This window comes from Pongo abelii, chromosome 21 (assembly GCF_028885655.2).
Source record: "Pongo abelii isolate AG06213 chromosome 21, NHGRI_mPonAbe1-v2.0_pri, whole genome shotgun sequence".
Lineage (NCBI taxonomy): Eukaryota > Metazoa > Chordata > Mammalia > Primates > Hominidae > Pongo > Pongo abelii.
Window position 1 is genome coordinate 48452527 of NC_072006.2, and position 19267 is coordinate 48471793.

A 19267-nucleotide genomic window follows, 5' to 3' on the forward strand; every position below is an offset into this window, starting at 1 on the left:
TGAAGTTGGCCCTGGATAAAACATTTTAAATTCTCGTCGTTCTTACCAGAGGCTCAGTAACTGACGGGATGAAAGAAAACTGTTCATTGTAACCTAATGATGCTAGTTAGATAGCATTAGATTATATTAGAGATTAGATAACTTGTTCTAGCTGCCTTTGTCCTGTCTCACAGTGCTAGTAAGTCAGGATTTAAACTGCCCTTCTCAACATCTCTTGGACAAGAAAAGGCGGGAAATATGATGCATTTTTTTCCTCAGACCTTGCCAAGTGAAATGTGTCAAGACCAAATATGTCTTTTTAAGCTGCTACTTCAAAATATAACTTCAGTTAAAATCTCATATATCCTTGAGAAGGCTGGGCACGGTGGCTTATGCCTATAATCCCAGCACTTTGGGAGGCCGAGGCAGGCGGATCACTTGAGGTCAGGAGTTTGAGACCAGCCTGGCCAACATGGCGAAACCCTGTCTCTACTAAAAATAAGAAAAATTAGCCGGGCATGGTGGCGCGTGCACCTATAATCCCAGCTACTCGGGAGGCTGAGGCAGGAGAATCTCTTGAAGCCGGGAGGCGGAGGTTGCAGTGAGCCGAGATTGCGCCACTGCACTCCAACCTGGGCCAACAGAGCAAAACTGTCTCAAACAAAACAAAACAAAACAAAACAAAACAAAAAAAAACTCATATATCCTTGAGGGGAAAGAATTGTCTGGATCGTGATTGAATTCCCAGGGCTTAGCACACTTCCTGGGGATTAGTAGATGCTCAATACAGTTTTGGTGAATTCTCATTTTACCTGCTTTCCATCCCTAATTATATTAAATACCAAAAACTAAAAAGTTACAGTATTTCATTTTATGTAAGCACATCTCCATCATAAAGAGTTAGATGCTTTCCAAGAATGTGACTCATTACTCGGGGAGTACTTGGAAGGTGAGAACCTCTTGTGAATGCTGAAGCCTGTTAACTCACACACCTGACATGGCCTGAAGTTTTAAGTCATTATACATAGGACTGGCTCACGGTGTGGTACATCATGACTTGGAATGAGATAGAAAAGCTACAAAATGGGATGGATCTGAGTGAACAAAAAGCCAGATCGGTGTCCTATACCAGCAATTCCGAGTCTTTTTAACCTTGGGGAAAAAACCTGAATTTGTGTGTGGACTTTATATTGAAGAAATCAACTTTGTATTAATGCACATGGTAATGCCATTTAATTAAGAAGCCTCTAACAGTGCTTCTTTCTTGCTACAAGTGTCTTGTACATGCTTTAGTAAGAGAGACTTAATTCCATGAATTTATACTGCAAGAACAATTTATATAGGAAGATAATAGTTTCTCTTAAAAAATAACTTTGGAGAAGCCAAGTCCAAAGTAATAAAGAAAATTATTTGCCTAACCATGTGGCTGCCATCCTACCAGTTGGTAATCTGGAAAATATTCTGTTCTTATGTTTTAAGACTCAAAGTAATTTATTTCTTACCTCGATATACTTTTTAAAATGACTTAGGGTAGGCCAGGCGTGGTGGCTCATGCCTGTGATCCCAACACTTTGGGAGGCTGAGGCAGGTGGATCACCTGAAGTCAAGAGTTCGAGACCAGCCTGGCTAACATGGTGAAACCCCATCTCTACTGAAAAAATAAATAAATAAAAATACAAAAATTAGCTGGGAATGGTGGTGCATGCCTGTAATCCTAGCTACTTGGAGGCTGAGGCATGAGAAGCCCTTGAACCCAGGAGGTGGAGGTTGCAGTGAGCTGAGATCATGCCACGGCACTCCAGCCTGGGCTACAGAGCAAGACCTTGTCTCAAAAAAAAAAAAAAATTAAAATTAAAATGACTTTGGGATAGAAGGTAGTGATAATGATTATTTGTCTTGATTTACAAGATGTTAGCTCATGTAATCTTCATAACCAATTTGTGAAATGTACTTCTATGATGTCTGTTTTACAGCTGAGGAAACTAGGCTCAGAATAGTTAGATAACTTGTCCAAGGTTACATAGCTTGTAAGTGGTAGAACGGGGATTCCAATCTAGGCAGTCTGACTATAGCACCCTGCTGATCGCTGAGTTACACTGCTTTTCTTAGCCTCCCCACCTTCACCTCCTGTATGTACCCAGCTAGACCAGGGATACCTGCTTTCACCTGGAAAATACCACTGGGTTTGAGGAAATTGGCTGCCCAGGGCCTAGGACTGTTCCAGCCACACTTTCTTTGCATATATTTGAACCCAGCAGGCATATTTCCCTCTCAGGTCTTTTGTATGTATTTCCCCTCCTGGAGCATTGTTTACCCACAGTTCATCTCGTCATTCAAAATCTCTGCTCATATCAGCTCCCCAGGGGGGTCTTTCTTGGCTTCCTCAGCACCCCCTTCACTCTGTATCCCCTTACCCTGCTTTATCATGGCACTTGTCACTACCTGACAATGTATAGTTATTTTTTGGTCCCCTCACTAGAATAGAAGCTACCCGAGGACAGGGACTTTGTGTTTTTTTTTTTTAGTCACTATTTTTTTTAATCAAAGATGCACATTTTCCCACAATTTATTAATAGCGGTTAGAAAATCTGGATGTGTCTTATAATCGCCAGTGTGTCCTGGTTTAATTGGTAGTATTTTTTTCTTTCTTACTTGTACCTACAGTAAGTGGTGAGTCTTTAAAACGATGGTGTCTTAGAACTGATGAAAATACAGTGTATCCCCAAGGCCTGAACTCTATGTGGCACATAGTTGGCTCTCAGTAATTACTTGTTAAAGGAAGGCATTGAGTGTTGTGTGCCAGAAACTATTGAAACCTTTTTTTTTTTTTTTTTTGAGGTCTCGCTCTGTCACCCAGGCTGGAGTGAAATGGCACGATCTTGGCTCACTGTAACCTCTGCCCCCAGGTTCAACTGATTCTCGTGCCTCAGCCTCCTCAGTAGCTGGGATTACAGGCGAGCACCACCATGCTCTGCTAATTTTTGTATTTTTAGTAGCAATTTATATCATTCTAGCAGACTCTTAGAAAGTAGATGGGGAGGGTGGGGAATGTAAGAGAGACCAGTTAGAAGACACTTGAAATAATCTGGGGGAAGACCAGAATGGGAACCATGGCTGAAGGATGGTGAGACCAGCAGGGCCCGGTGGCCTGCTGAGCAGAGATGTCTGGCCTGAGCCGCGCCAGTAGGTGGCCCCCTTCACTAAAGAAGGGAATCCAAGAAGACTAGGTTTGGGGACTGTGGGACGGTTTGGTTTTGAACATAAAAGTTTCAAGTGCAGATGAAAGCAGGACTCAGGTCCCAAAGCCTGCGGCAAGGGACTTATCCTGAGGTTTCTCCTTCTGAGAACTGTAGGAGCTATGGAAAGAAATGACCAAATTTATTTTAGAAAGATGACTGATTTCAGCGTGAACTGGCATGGTGATCGAGGCCTGAGATGATGGTGATCGAAGGGGCAGGTGGCCCTAAGTATGGAGAACAAGTGAGCCGATTGGAAAGTTGTGTAGATCAGGTCTCGGGGAGAGATTGACTATGAACAGGATGGGCAGTGAGAGAAAGCTTACAATGATACTTTGCTTTCCAGTTTGAGCAACTGAATGGATATTGGTGCCCGTCTCAATTAAACTCTGTTGAACCCAGCTGACAGTGAGCAGAGGAAGAACATTTAAATGGAGAATCATAGTAACAGCTAATACTTTCTTTTATTTCTTTCTTTTCTTTTTTTTTTTGAGACAAGAGTCTTGCTCTGTTGCCCAGGCTGGGGTGCAGTGTGCAATCTTGGCTCACTGCAACCTCTGCTTCCCTAATTCAAGTGATTCTCCTGCCTCAGTCACCCACGTGTGCCACCATGCCTGGCTAATTTTTTTTTTTTTTTTTTTTTTTTTTGTGGAGACAGCGTTTTGCCACGTTGGCCAGGCTGGTCTCGGACTCCTGGCCTCAAGTGATCTGCCTGCCTCGGCCTCCCAAAGTGCTGGGACTGCAGGCATGAGCTACCGTGCCCAGCCTGTGAGAGCTGATACTTTCATAGCTCTTCCTATGCATCAGAAGACTCATTTTAGTTCTCACCACAATCCTATGAGATTACCATTATCACACTCATCTTCCAGATGAGGAAACTGAAGCAAAGAGAAGTTAAGTAACTCGCCAAGGTCACACAGCTAACAAGTGGCAGAGCTAGAATTTGAACCTGGGCAGCTTGGTAGAGTCTGTGCTGTCACTGCCTCTCTGTGCTGATATATCTCTAAATTAGCTCAGTTTGGACAGAGTGAACCTGAGAGATCCGTGGGGCAGCCGCGTGGAGGTGTCTAGCAGGCATGAAGATACATGGTTCTGAAGCTCACATGGGAGGTGGGGACTGGAAATAAAGACTGTGGAGTCTGCATACAGGTGGCCATTGAAGCCACAGGAAAGGTCAGGACCCTTAAGGAGAGGGTGGGAAATAATCAGAGGAAAGAAACAAGGGAGCCCTGGAAGGCAAACACAAGCATTCCAGTTGTGGGAAGGACATAGTCCTTTCTGCAAATGAATACACTGCACCTGGCTTATAGATCTTCAGTCAACAGATAGTCCATCCCCCAGAATTTGTTTGGCTCTGGGTACCCTGACAAAATGGAGTTCCTGGACCCACAACCCTAAGGACCTGCCTCAATGGTGGTGATCCTCCCCACTTTCTTCTACCATGAGAGTCCACTGGGGGCCTGTTGGCTTCTCTGGGCATCTGTTTTTTGCCCCTCCCCAAAACTGAAGAGCCTCCAGCTCCTCTATCTACCACCCATTCACTTCGTCAGCTCAGGTCCCCTCCCTGTCTCTAAGACCACAGTAACATTTCACCTGGAGCTTCTTCAGGTCCCTCCTGAACTTACTTTCAGCCCTTTACCCATACATTTCTTGTATCTCCTGCTAGATTCTAAATTTCTGGAGGGCAAGAAGAACCTATTACGTTGACTTTCCCTCCCTCAACCCTTGCTCTCCTGTGTGGGTTAAATGGCCTGACCCCGTTGTCCCATGAGACTTCGCATGCAGTCCACCAGAATAGGAGCTGCATTTTGTATCTCTGTACCTAGCACAGGAGCCAGTGAGTCCATCAGTCAGTCAGTCATCTCAGCAAATAATTCCAGTTGTCTACTGGCTTTCTACAAACATGACTGGGGACTGTTGATGCCTTTGACAGTTGATTCGAGCAGCAGGACCTTTCATAACAGCCTCCTGTTTTTGTGGGTGGGGAATAGGCAAGGGTTGGGAAGCGGGAATTCGCTGCGCTTTCTTGTCATTCTCTTCATAGCCCCCAAGCTACTGTGGTCTATTGTTTTGATAGTTGCTTTCCCGAAATGTTAACAGGATGGAGAGTGAAGGAGGACTCTGATGCCTTAGCCATGCACCTGTGTGCCGATTCCCATTAAGCCTGCACCAATTTGATTTCTAAGACTCCAGTCAATCCTCAGAGCTCCAGGAGGGGAGGGGCAGCTTTTCCTGGTAGCTGCTGATCACCAGCAGAGGGAGCCCTAGGACTGCAGGGCCTCTTTCCTTACCTATGGTAAAGCCCTTCACTGTGGCTTCAAAACTGTGGAAGACCCGGGATTTGTGGATCACTTGCCTTTAGAATAGAATCAAGAAATAAAGCTGCAGAAGAAAGAACCTCCATGTGGTAAGGATTGGAAGGGAGTGTTAAGAGGGGCTTTTGGGGTGCTGGTAATATTGTTCCTTGATCTGATGTTGGTTATAGGAGTGTGTGCTGTAATGTAGTATATGTACATTTTTCTGTGTGTATAACTAAACTTCAGTTAAAAGTTTTTAAAACTTAAACATCTCTATGTATACCACAAAATAGGTTTCAGGTTAGGGTGAGCTGTTCTTTTCCCTACAATTCTTAACCTTATCTGAGTCACAAGACAGCCCTCCCTCCCTTCCTCCGAGAAAGCCACAAACCACTGGTTAAGGACTTTTGCAGCAGCAGCCAAATAGAGAAAGTGAGCAAAGGACATGAACAGACGGTTCACAGCAAAAGAAAAACAAATAGCACTTAAACTTATGAAAAGATGCTCAGTCTCAATCTTCAAAGAGAAGTGCTTATAAAAAGTATGCGGAGATACCATTTTTAACCTGTCAGATTGGCAGAAATCCCAAAGCTTGACAGCATGCCCTGTGGATGGGGCTGGAGGTGGGTGAGTCAGGAGAATAAATAGCAGGCCCTTTAATACATTACCAGTGGGATTGTGAAATTGACAGCCCTGTTGATTTGGGCAATATCTACCAAAATTACAAGTCTAAGAATCTACCCTGTGATGACATTTGTACATATATGTAATAATTTATGTAAAAGGTGATCCATTGCAACATTGGCTGCAGTAGCAAAAGATCGGAAACAACCGGAGTGTCTGTACAGGACTGGTGCATCCACGAAGCAAAATACTATATAACTGGGAAAAAGTTTGAGGAAGCTCTGTGTGTGCTGAGGAAAGATCTCTAAGATATAGGTGAAAAAAATCATGACATACAGCTAAGAATATATGTTTGTATTGCTTCTATCTTCATAAAGAAAAACTGATAAGCTAGACAAGAAACTAAGAGAAGTGTTTCAGGAAGTGGTTGGGGGCCAGCAGGAGGGGCCAGGCTTCTGAGTGTATACCTTGTGTTCTGATTTTTGAATCGTGTCAGTGTATAACCTGTGCAAAACAAAACAAAGTTTAGAGTTCCTGCTCTAAAGCTGCTGAGCTAAGCCTTTAGGAATTCATAAATTATTATATCTGCCCAATTGTAGAATAGCTGGGTTTGGTTTTTCAGTTTGAACTAAGCTGTGTCTTGGTGAGAGTCTTCAGCTTACTCCACATTTGAACACAGTTCAGGAAAGTGTATTGCAGTTTCCTGGCTCAGCCTAACTCTCAAGAATTCTTTCTTTGCCCTCCATATGCTCAAAACCAATCTTGCCCCTCAAGTGTTGACACTCAGCTAGCTATCATTTTTCAAAGTATTTCATTTTCAGCTTATGTATTCATGAGCATCTAACTCTACCTGAGGGGAAGAAGAAAAGTTTTCACCAGAAAAGTACATCTGTGTTTTCAGAAACCAATAGATATGAAATCTTGCTCTCCGTCCCTTATCTTTGCCTGTCTCTCTAGCCATCCGTTCTCCTTTCCCTCCTCCTAGCTAAAACCAATCCCAGCTCTCTTTCCTTCTCAGGAAACTCACTTTCTTCTGTATATGCAAACACACATCATGTCTTCTGTCATAGTAAAACAAAAAACAAAGCAAACCCCAAACCCACAAAGCCCCCTTCTACCCAGGTTCCCCATAGAGCTCCTGTCCTTTTCTCCCTGTTGGAGCCTTAGCCAGTGGCTCTACTTCTTCCCCTCTCCATCCACCCACCTTCTCTCTCTCTCTCTGAGTCTCTCTCTCTCTCTCTCTCAGTTGCTGTACTTCTTCCCCTCTCCACCCACGCCCCTTCTCTCTCTCTGTGTATCTCTGTCTCACCACCCTCTCTTCAATCTACTGCAACCAGACTTCTATCCCACTAAAATGTTCCTTGCCAAGGTCATGGATAACCTCCTTGTTGCTGAATCCAGTGGCCCTAGTCTCGTTCACATATTGCTTGAGTTTTGAGCCCTGCCTGACACTGAACACAGCCGCCTCCTCCACTCGCTCTCCTTTCAGCCCCTGTGGCCATTGCTCACAGGGGCACCCTCTCAGCCTCACCTTTTCTATCTCCTCTGCAGGCTCCTCTTTTCTCGCTGGTCTGCTGACCCTCAGGGGCCATGCCTTGGCTCTCTTCTCATCTCACATTCACTTCCAGGATGATCCCGGGTTGGAGAATATGGAAAACAAATCTGACTTGCTCGAGTGAAAAAGGAATCCACTGGAAGAATGTCAGAAAGCTCACTCAACAAAAGGAAAAGCTGAACAGCTAGGCCTTATCAGCCTGGGAGCCAGACCGAGCCTTTCCCAGGTGCCAGGAATCTCTGAGCATTGCCTCCAGGTGATTCAGTTCCACACATCTTTGTTCCTGATACATCTCTCCGTACAAGATTCAAATTCCCAGGAAAGAAATTGATTGGCTTTTGTGGCAGGGTCATATTTGACCCACTCCTACTCACAGGGGCAAAAACTGCAATTTCCTCTGTATTTTTTCTTTTTCTTTTTTTTTTCTGAGATGGAGTCTCGCTCTGTCGCCCAGGCTGGAGTGCAGTGGCACGATCTCGGCTCAGTGTAACTTCCACCTCCCAGGTTCAAGCTATCCTCCTGCCTCAGCCTCCCGAGTAACTGGGACTGTTGGCATGCGCCACCATTCCTGGCTAATTTTTGTATTTTTAGCAGAGACGGGTGTTTTACTATGTTGGCCAGGCTGGTCTCGAACTCCTGACCTCAAGTGATCTGCCCGCCTGGACCTCCCAAAGTGCTAGGATTACAGGCACGAGCCACCACACCCAGCCCTGTATTTTCATCTAATCTCATTTTCATCTCAAACTTCCATTCTCCCAATTTGAGGGGATATTTCCTTCTCTTCTGGTTTACAGCGCTCTGTTTTGCGCAGATATTCAATATTCCGGATCCTTCTCTCTCCTGTTTGCTCCCATCCTCCCGGGGTGGCATCTGGGTATAAGGGGGCAGTGGGTGAGCTTCATGGCTCAGATGCCATTCCCTGCCCGTTGGTGGTCTTCACTCCCACGTGGTCGCTCGGAATTTGCCCCTGGGCATTATGGGTTATGGTGGAACCTACCAAAATGGGGTGAACCTGATTTAGTTCCCGAGCAGTACACGGACCTGCTTAGAAAGTTGCCAGTCTGTAGCCATGAGGTCCTCATGTGCCACAACCCTCGCAGCTTGTCACCTGGCCTCTCTTTGTCCCTCAGTACACTTAGCACGTCACTGAGACACGTGGACACATCTGGATTACCAGCTACATGGCACCCACAGGTCAAGGGGACACGGGCTGCTGTTACAGCTTCGGTGCCAGCTTAGTGCTGTGGCGTGGTCAGTGGGGGGCATCTCTCCCTGGGCTGTGCTTGGGAAAGTGGGATCCTACTGTCCCCCAAACCTGTCCAGATGCTTCTTAGTCCCACATAGGAGTTTTCCTTCGAGGAGAGTGGACACTTGCGCCTGAACTCTTGTGCTGCTTTTTTTCTGCTTGGCAGCACCAGAAGGCTTTTGCCCCTCTTGCTGTACAGGAACTTGTCTGAACCTTATACTGTGTCATCTCCACACTATGGCCTATAGAAAATCTCTATCCTCTCATCCCCAAGTTGTCCTCTTGCTATGTAAAGGGAAGATTTGGGAAGTTAGGAAAACTGTTTCTGCCTCAGCGAAGTCACATTTTAACACTAGTGTCCACAGACTCAAGAAATCTAATTTAAAACAGAGCCAGGCAACGGCTCCCATTGATTGAATGGCTGGAGGGAGCTGCAGGCTAACTAGGAATTAGGAATTAGCCACAACAGAAGTGCATTTGGTTTCATCTCAAGAAATATCCTCCTTTACACCTGTCTTGGCAGATGTGCCCACTGCTCGGGTGGCAGGACACTTTGATTGTCTCACCAAGACTGTGTGGAAAGGGGTGGGGTACTTCTCCAAAGGGAAAAGTGAGCTGCTGTCACCCATAAAAGGGGTAGAGGGAAAGGGCAGGCAGAAACAGTAAATGTCTTCCATAGCTTTAGGTCACGTCTGCCTGCTGCTGATACCACATTCATATCTGCAGCCCATGTGTCTCCTCGATGCCACACCTCTGTGTCCACAGTCTTCCTAGTCAGTCGCGTATGTGGATGTCCCGCTGACACCAGGTGAAACATGATGTGTTTCTAATTGAGCAGCTTATCTTTCCCCCTAAGCCTGGTCTCCTGGCCTTTCCCCAGTCCCTTTTAGTTTAATTGAATCAAATTGAATGTGATTCACCTCCTCCCATCCGTCTGGCTCCTGGGTTACTTAATACCCGCCCCCCCTGGAAATGTTTTAATGTGTTAATATATTTTTTTTAATAAAAATAATTTTAACAAAAGAAAAGCATACCTTTATAGAAACTTTAGAAAATATAAAGACTCAGGCATCGTATCATTTTTATCTCCTGGTTGGCCCTGGGAGGCAGGTACTATTATTTATCCCCGTTTTACGGATTGGGAAGCGGAGGCTCAGAGAGGAAAATGCCTTGCTGCTTTCACACAGGTCAGAAGGATCTATGCCGGATTTGAGCCCAGGTCTTTCTGGTTGCGAGCTGGAGGCGGTCTTGTCTTTGGGATACTCAGTTGAGGGGCTTGGCCTTTGCCTCAGAAGCACTGGACTTGGCCCCTACCCTTGAGGATGTCCCCTGGCAGCATTTGGTAAAGGTGTTGTGGAGCACCTAGGAGCCACACTGTCTCTGAGAAGCCCTGCCTCACACGCCTACCCCTCTGCGTGGCCTTGGGCACACTGCCCAAGCCCCTGTGCCCAGTTTACTCCTCTGAAAAATGGGGATGATGGTAGTAATCATAGGACTTCCCTTAGAGGGCTAGGAGAGGATGAAATGACTGATGTGGTAGAACACTGCCCGGCTCATAGCATCTGATATGGCTTAGATATTTGTCCCCTCCAAATCTCAGGTCAAAATGTGACCCCCAGTGTTGGAGGTGGGGCCTGATGGGAGGTGTTTGGGTCATGGGGGTGGATCCCTCAGGAATGGCGTGGTGCCCTCCCATGGTAATGAGTTCACCCCAGGCCCATTTGTTAGAAAGAGCCTGGTACCTCCTGCCTCTTCTCTCTTGCTTCCCTCTCTGGCCATGTTATCTGCGCAGGCCGGCTCCACTTCACCTCCTGCCATGAGTGGAAGCAGCCTGAGACCCTCACTAGAAGCCAAGCAGATGCTGATGCCATGCAGAACTGTGACCCAAGCAAGCTTCTTTTCTGTGTACATTACCCAGTCTCAGCTATTCCTTTATAGCATCGCAAAACAGACTAATACAGCATTCAACAACATCAGCCACTGCTACTATCATCATTAGTATTTTAAGTGTGTGCATTTTAATTGCTGGTACACTGTGTGAGCTGGCTTGGATGTTTGTCCCTCCAAATCTCACGTCCAGCTGTAATCTCCAGTGTTGGAGGTGGGGCCTGGTGGGAGGTGTTTGATCATGGGGGCATATTCCTCATGCTTGGCTTAGCGCCATCCCCGTGGTGATGAGTGAGCTAATGGGAGATCTGGTTGTTGAAAGGTGTGCTGCACCTCCCCCTCTCTTGTTCTTGCTCTTGCCATGTGACACATGGGCTCCCCTTGGCCTTCCACCATGACTGTAAATTCCCTATGGCCTCACCAGAAGCAGATGCCAGCACCCCACTTCCTGTACAGCTTGCAGAACCAAGAACAAATTAAGCTTGTTTTCTTTATAAAGACAGACTCAGGCATTTATTTATATCAGTGCACGAACAGCCTCATACACTGGGCATACGTGTTATATCCTGCTTTCCTTCAATTTACTATTAGCATTTTTATGTCACAAAGTATTCCTCAAAACATTATTTTAATGACTGTATAATAGTCCATCATTTAAATATATTCATAACTTATTCTGTAGTTAACCATTCACCTGTTTCTGGACAATTAGGGGTGTGTGTGGGTGTTTGTTGTAATAAAAAAACTCTAAACCAAAACTCCTTGTCTGATTATTTTCTTAGAATAGAATTTTACACCTGGAACTCCTGGGTGGGAAGGTACAAACAGTTTAAAGTTTCCGGCAACACACTAATAAATTGCTTCAAAGGAAAGTTCTCAACCGTTTACTCTCAGCAGTGTGTGTATTAGGGCCGTCCTCACCACACCCTTTCAGGCAGTGAGGTGAGCTTTTTCAAAGTCCACCTTTGTTGCTATTTCTTTACAAGGCAGGTTTTACTACATGTCCCTGGGTTGGTGGGGGTTGGTCCCATGCTCAAGGTGCTTCTACCTATGCTGCCTGTTATAATGTTCTTAAATTAGCTAACAGTCCCATAAGCCCTGAGTGGACATATTCACCTGTTTCCTGCCTGGTCTGTTTTCCTGCGGGTGGAAATATAATTTTCAGTGCTGGAAATTTTTTTTTTTTTGAGACGGAGTCTTGCTGTGTCACCCAAGCTGGGGTGCAGTGGCACCATCTCGGCTCATTGCAACCTCCGCCTCCAGGGTTCAAGCGAGTCTCCTGCCTCAGCGCCCCGAGTAGCTGGAATTACAGGCTCACACCACCACGTCCAGCTAATCTTTTTTGTATTTTTTGTAGAGACAGGGTTTCACCATGTTGGCCAGGCTGGTATCAAACTCCTGACTTCAAGTGATCCACCCGCCGTGGCCTCCGAAAGTGTTGGGGTTACAGGTGTGAGCCACCTTGCCTAGCCAGTTCACTGGTTTTTCTGTTTCTCTGTTGCCCCTGCTTTAAGATGTTTAGCATGTGGCCTCCCTCCCTGGTGACAGCACAGTCTCAAAGCCCAGTAATAGATTTTAAAGAAATCTGACTCAGGCAAGGTACGAGCTTAGCTGGACTGACCCATTATCTGAAATCTGTGTGTGGCCTTCCCAACTTATATTGCCAATACTTGTGCCTGTTTCAACTTCAGATTCCCGTTCAGTGTACTCTCCCTTTAAGTTACCCTACTGCTGGTATCCTAACCTCCCAGAAAGAGAGCTAGAGTTTTATTTTGTTAAAGTAAAATCAGTATTCCCCAGTGCTGTGTATTTTACAAAATGCGTTCACACATGACTGCCTTGATCCTCAGAATGATTGTGGGAGTTACTATGTTTATCTCCATTTTGCAGATGAGGCCCAGAGAGGCGAAGCCACTTGAGCTCGTGAGTGACAGTCAGATCTCAAGCCCTGCTCTTTCTAAAGTGTGCTGCCTTCAAAAAAGAAGAGCCAGAAGAATGGAAATTACTTTAGAAAGATGAATACCAGCTTTGAAGGAATAAAAGCTGACAAGGAATTGAAAGAGTTGAGGCACAAGCTTGAACAGGATTGCATGTTTGGCCCTTGATTGTAAACGCCTATTGCTGCACCTGTTCCTGTTACTTGGGGAGCTGCAGCAGAAGGAACAGCGGCCTGGGACTCCAGAGAACTGGGTTCCCTCTCATCCCTCCAGGGCCACCACTTCTTGTGGGCCCTTGGGCAAGTCACTGTACTTTCTGAGTCTCAGTTTCCCCATTTGCAGAATGGAAATAACTACCCCGGTCTACCAACTTAGAAGAATTGCTTTGAGGATCTGATAAGGTGGTGTGGATGATGCTGCCTTGGGGGCTTTACAGTCTGGAGCTCAAGGGACCCCTTAAGTTGGGCTTACTTAGTATCTCCAGGGGTGGGCAGAACAGGACTCCAATGAGGGTTTTTTTCTTTTTCCCTTTTTTTTCTTTTCCTATCTCTCAACTTTTATCTTTATTATTTTACAATGCCCTTGTAAGATGAAACAAGTGATGCTGAAATATTTTTTTTCTTTTTTAACCTTTATTTTAGAATTGGGGTACATGTGCAGGTTTGTTACATAGGTATAGTGTGGGCTGCTGAGGTTTGGGGTACGAATGAATTAGTCACCCCAGAGGTGAGCATAGTGCCTGATAAGTAGTTTTTTCAGTCCTTACTCCCATCCCTCTCCATTCTTGTGTTCCCCAGTGTCTGCTGTTCCCGTTTTTATGACCGTGTGTACTCAATGTTTAGCTCCCACTTAGAAGTAAGAACATGCCCAGCACTTTAGGAGGCCGAGATGGGTGGATCATGAGGTCAAGAGATCGAAACCATCTTGACTAACACAGTGAAACCCCGTCTCTACTAAAAACATAAAAAATTGGCCGGGTGTGGTGGTGTTCACCTGTAGTCCTAGCTACTCAGGAGGCTGAGACAGGAGAATCGCTTGAACCGGGGAGGTGGAGGTTGCAGTGAGCTGAGATTGTGCCACTGCACTCCAACCTGGGTGACAGAGTGGGATTCCATCTCAAAAAAATAAAAATAAAAAAATAAAAAGAACGTGGTGTATGATTTTGTTTTCTGTTTCTGTGTTAATCCACTTAGGATAATGGCCTCCAGCTGCATCCACGTTGTTACAAAAGACACGATTTCATTCTTTTATATGGCTGCCTAATATTCCATGGTATATATGTACCATATTTTCTTTATCAGATCCACTGTTGATCCACACCTGGGTTGATTCCATGTCTGTGCTATTGTGAATAGCACTGCAGTGAACATGTGGGTGCGTGTGTCTTTGTGGTAGAACGATTTCTTTTCCTTTGAGTATAATATATCCATTAATGGGATGGGGCTGAAATACTTAAAGTAGAAATGAAAATTGTCATGTGCTCCCCCATGCCCCTCCATTCTACTCTGCAGAGAGACAGCTGCCTGCTGTTTGTGGTTTAGTACACCTCCTTCCAGGCTTTAAATAAACTAAACCCATGCATATTTCTCTGTGTATACTTTTTCAGTACATGTACACATGCACTTGTTCATACAGTTTGTTCTTTAAATTTTATAAAAATGTCCTCTATACTGCATCACGATTTTTCCTCCTCATAATTTTAAGACCTTGCTACATCAGAGCTACTTTTCTATTCTAGAAAGAAAGACATGGCCAGGCGTGGTGGCTCACGCCTGTAATCCCAGCACTTTGGGAGGCCGAGGCGGGTGGATCACCTGAGGTCAGGAGTTCGAGACCAGCCTGGCCAACATGGTGAAATCCCGTCTCTACTAAAAATACAAAAATTAGCCAGGCGTGGTGGTACGTGCCTGTAATCCCAGCTACTCAGGAGGCTGAGGCAGGAGAATCGCTTGAATCCGGGAGGCAGAGATTGCAGTGAGCCGAGATCTCACCATTGTATTCCAGCCTGGGCAGCAAGAGCGAAATTCCGTCTCAGAAAAAAAAAAAAAAAAAAAAGAGACATAGAAACTCTTTTCAATGTCTGGGCGTTTTACAGGTATGTATATTTAATGTATTATTTAATTTGGGTTATTACCAATTTTATTTATTTATTTATTTAGAGACAGAGTCTCACTGTCACTCAGGCTGGAGTGCAGTGGTGCGATCTCGACTCACTGCAACTTCTGCCTCCTGGGTTCAAGTGATTCTCCTGCCTCAGCCTCCCTAGTAGCTGGGATTACAGGCATGCACCACCATACCTGGCTAATTTTTGTATTTTTAGTAGAGATGGGTTTTCAACATGTTGGCCAGGCTAGTCTCAAACCCCTGACTTCAGGTGATCCACCTGTTTCAGCCTCCCAAAGTGCTGGGATTACAGGTGTGAACCACCACACCTGGCCTGGTTATTACCAATGTTTAAAATATTACCAATGGTGCTGCATTAAAATGCTTGTCAAACAAGTTTGTACTCCTGTAAATGTATTTTGAAGTGAAGTTGCTGGTAACACAGATTGTAATATTTGATGAACAGGCAGAATTCCTGGATTCCACTCCCACCAGTGGTGTTTGGGGCACCCATTGGCCTGCGGTGGTTCTCAGCCAGAGATGCTTCTTCCTCTGAGGTTCTGCCCCTGAGGGGACATTTGGCAATGCCTGGAGATATTTTTGGCTGTCACAACTTGGGGGATGGTGACAGAGATGCTACTGATATCTAGTGGACAGAAGCCAGGGATGCTGCCTGACACCTTACAATAAACAGGAGAGTCCCCCACAACAAAGAATTATGTCAATAGTTCCAAGGATGAGAAACCCTGGCCTCCACCAAGATTGCCGTGGTGGACAGTGTCATTCTTTTCAATCTTGCCAATCTGGTAGTTTGCAAAATGATAATTTATTCTGTACCTCTTCAGGATAATAGAGATATGTTTATTTCTTCCTTTATATATTACTTGAATTTGATATGATGAACATGTATGATTTCTATAATTCTTTTGAAAAGCCATTAAGGATTTTTTATTTATTTATTTATTTTTGAGACGGAGTATCCCTCTGTTGCTCATGCTGGGGTGCAATTGCGCAATCTCGGTTCACTGCAACCTCTACCTCCCGGGTTCAAGCAACTCTCCTGCCTCAGCCTTCCAAATAACTGGGACTACAGGCACCCACCACCATGACCAGCTAATTTTTGTATTTTTAGTAGAGATAGGGTTTCACCATGTTGGCCAGGCTGGTCTCGAGCTCCTGACCTCGTGATGCACCCGCCTCAGCCTCCCAAAGTGCTGGGATTACAGGAGTGAGTCACCGCACTCAGCGCCATTAAGGGGTTTTTTTAAAGATCTCTACCTCTTGGACCATTAATTGTTGACTGACGTTGCAGTGTGTTCCTAAGACTTAATTGTGTACGTGCCTGCTTGTTTTTCCTTGATGAGGTATAGAAAGAAGTCCTCAGTCCGGGCTTTGAGAATCCATCCGTGCTTCAGGTTCCAGTCTCCCATCCTCTGGCCTTCAGAATTCCTCTGTTGCTCTTCCAAACCATTTTCACCTGGTGGACACCCGGGCCCAGGGGCTGTCTCCAAGAATCATCTTGGCCCAGAGAGACTCCTTACCACTGAGCAGACCTCCAAAGCAAAATGTACCTTGCGGCTGACCCTGGGAAACCCAGCACATACACCATGGACTCACCTGCCCAGGGACACATTTCATGCTCACGTTCATTTCCCAGCTTTGAAACCTGAGATCTATTTGTCCAGTGAACTTCCAGGGCTGTCAGAGCTGAGCCAAGCCCCCTGGTGCTGCTGCGGAGCTGGAGCTGGAGCTGCTGGCATAGGCTCTGGTGGGGCTCACATTCCCTCCTCATCTCCACTACGTCCCGTCAGAGTGGAAATGGAGTGGAGCCCAGTCTCACCCACTCTCACCCCCTCACCCCCCCACCCAGCATGGCAAGGACTCCTGAAGCAGTGCCGCGCTCCTTCCACTTGGTGCAGAGTCAGCCAGAGTCAGCCAGAGTCAGCCTAGAGGAAGTGTCCACGGGGAACTTGTTGGTATCACTTGGATATTCCCAAGAAAATGTCCCATGTGGTAGAAGTAGCGTAAACTTGCCTGCAGCCCTTGTGAATCATGTGGAGTGGGCTCCTCCAATAGCCAACGTTCAGAGTGGGCAGACGGCTCCTGGCCCTGGTGCCGGGCACAGGACTTTGGCCGGCAGTTCTGTGTGTTTGATCTGCAGCCCATTGTGGTTTTCCAGTAAAGCAAAGGCGTATGTGGAGGTTGCATGGTCTAACGTCTCCACTCTCTAGAATCCACACCAGTCATGTCAGGGGCATGGAGTGTCCAAGCTGCGAGGCCATGAATGCCAGAAACACCTGGGCATTGCTGACTTGGAGAGATGGCAGTAATCGGGAGGGGAGGAGATGGCATAAGGAGATGGGCCTGAGTTCTCAGCCTGCCCTGCTGCCCGCCCTGGGCAGATAAATCACTGGACTTCTTGGGCCTCAGCTTCCTCATTAACTGGTTATTGGAAGCATTCACCGTTTTTCAATCTGAAGTTTCCTCATAAACACTGCCAATTAGAGAAAGCTGGCTAAAATGAACTAGAGATTTAAAGTAGAGTTTAGAGTAAGTCCAGCTCCTGTCTCTTATTCAAAAGTAACCAATGCTCAGAACAGAAAGAAAAAAAAAAGAGATACAGCCAAGCAAAAAGTAGCTCCTAAAGAACACCCATGATTCCACCCACCCAAAGGCCGTGGCATCCTGGTGGAAGCCTTCTAGATATGTGGTTCTTTTTCGTTTGTTTTACTGAAATGTAGTCTCACTCTGTCACCTAGGCTGGAGTGCTGTGGTGAAATCTGGGCTCACTGCAACCGCTGCCTCCCCTGTTTAAGCAATTCTCCTGCCTCAGCCTCCTGGGTAGCTGGGATTACAGGAGCCCCTGACCACATCTGGCTAATTTTTTGTATTTTTAGTAGAAATGGAGTTTCACCATGTTGGCCAGGTTGGTCTCGAACTCCTGACCTCAAGTGATCCGCCGGCCTCGGCCTCCCAAGGTGCTGGAATTACAGGCATGAGTCACAACACCTGGTCGATATGTGATTCTTAACCCGGATTAGTAGCCTGCTTTTGGGGAAAGGAGCCCCTGAATTCACTAAAGTTGTGTGTTTAGGTTTGAGTTTCTACCTCTCATTCAATTCAGAGAGGTTCTTGACTCATTGAAACAAGAACCAGTGTTTTGAGTATTTTCTTTGCATATATATAAAAAATACCTTTAATGAGATCTGACCACACAGGCTATTTTGCAATTTGCTGTTGTCCTTTACTAATATACTGAGCTTAACTTAACAAACCATCTTTTGTGGGCCCTTTAGGATATTCTAGTTGTGTTGCTGTTACAACGAGTGCAGTGCACATATAAGTTGGGTGAAGAAGAATTAGAGCATAAAGAGAAATCGAAAAAAAAACCCATAAAATTTGAACAGCTGACAAAAGTGCTCAAAAGGGCACAAAAGGATGTCAAATTATCCTACAGTGATAAAAATTATCAATAAGAAACACGCAAGGGGCTGGGTGCAGTGGCTCATGCCTGTAATCCCAGCACTTTGGGAGGCTGAGGTGGGCGGATCACCTGAAGTCAGGAGTTCGAGACCAGCCTGGCCAATACAGTGAAACCTTGTCTCTATTAAAAATATAAAAATATGGCAGGTGTTGCGGACACCTGTAATCCTAGCTACTGGGGAGGCTATGGCAGGAGAGTTGCTTGAACCTAGGAGGCAGAGGTTGCAGTGAGCCGAGATCCTGGCATCGCACTCCAGCCTGGGTGATAAGAGCGAAACTCCGTCTCAAAAAACAAACAAACAAACAAACACACAAGGGGCCGGGAATGGTGGCTCACACCTGTAATCCCAGCACTTTGGGAGGCTGAGGCAGGCAGATCACTTGAGGTCAGGAGTTCGAGACCAGCCTGGCCAACATGGTGAAACCCTGTCTCTACTAAAAATACAAAAATTAGCCAGGTGTGGTGGCATGCACCTGTAGTCCCAGCTACTTGGGAGGTTGAGGCAGGAGAATCACTTGAACCCAGGAGGCGGAGGTTGCAGTCAACTGAGATCACACCACTGCACTCCAGCCCGGGCAACAGAGTGAGACTGTCTCAAAAAACAAACAAACAAGGAACTAATATTTTCAACCAATTATATTTAAGTCAACAAATATTTATTGGGCAGATGCTATGAATATTATCTGCCGGACCCTCTGCCAGGTGCTGCAGACTCAACAGGTAGCCGCCACTGACTTTACTGAGCTTACAAACTAGCAGACACCAACATGGAAGTTATTTCACACTCAGTTTGTGTTTAACCAAACTGCCTTCATGCCCCATGACCTCGGCCACAGCTCCCTCATTATGGAAACTGTCAGGAGGTCTGGGCATAGGCGTCGATGAATCAACATTGGCAGGGAGAGACACAGAGGAACCC

The 19267-nt window shown here is 45.8% G+C and overlaps 1 protein-coding gene across 3 annotated transcripts in view; it reads left to right on the plus strand.

The window, feature by feature from the left end:
• LOC129052125 (uncharacterized) overlaps positions 1 to 13921 on the plus strand; it is a 15877-nt gene extending 1956 nt beyond the window's left edge. For 2 of the 3 annotated variants that reach the window (XR_008516948.1, XM_054541797.1), the window contains exon 2: positions 12715 to 13921. Coding sequence is in view for 1 of the 3 variants with exons in the window: in XM_054541797.1 (XP_054397772.1) it covers positions 12715 to 12718 (4 nt within the window). In the remaining 2 variants the exon portion in view is untranslated. Of the gene's footprint in view, positions 1 to 7687; positions 7948 to 12714 lie in introns of all 3 variants that reach the window. The other variant, XR_008516947.1, reaches the window with a different exon arrangement.
• Positions 13922 to 19267: the final 5346 nt, after the last annotated feature.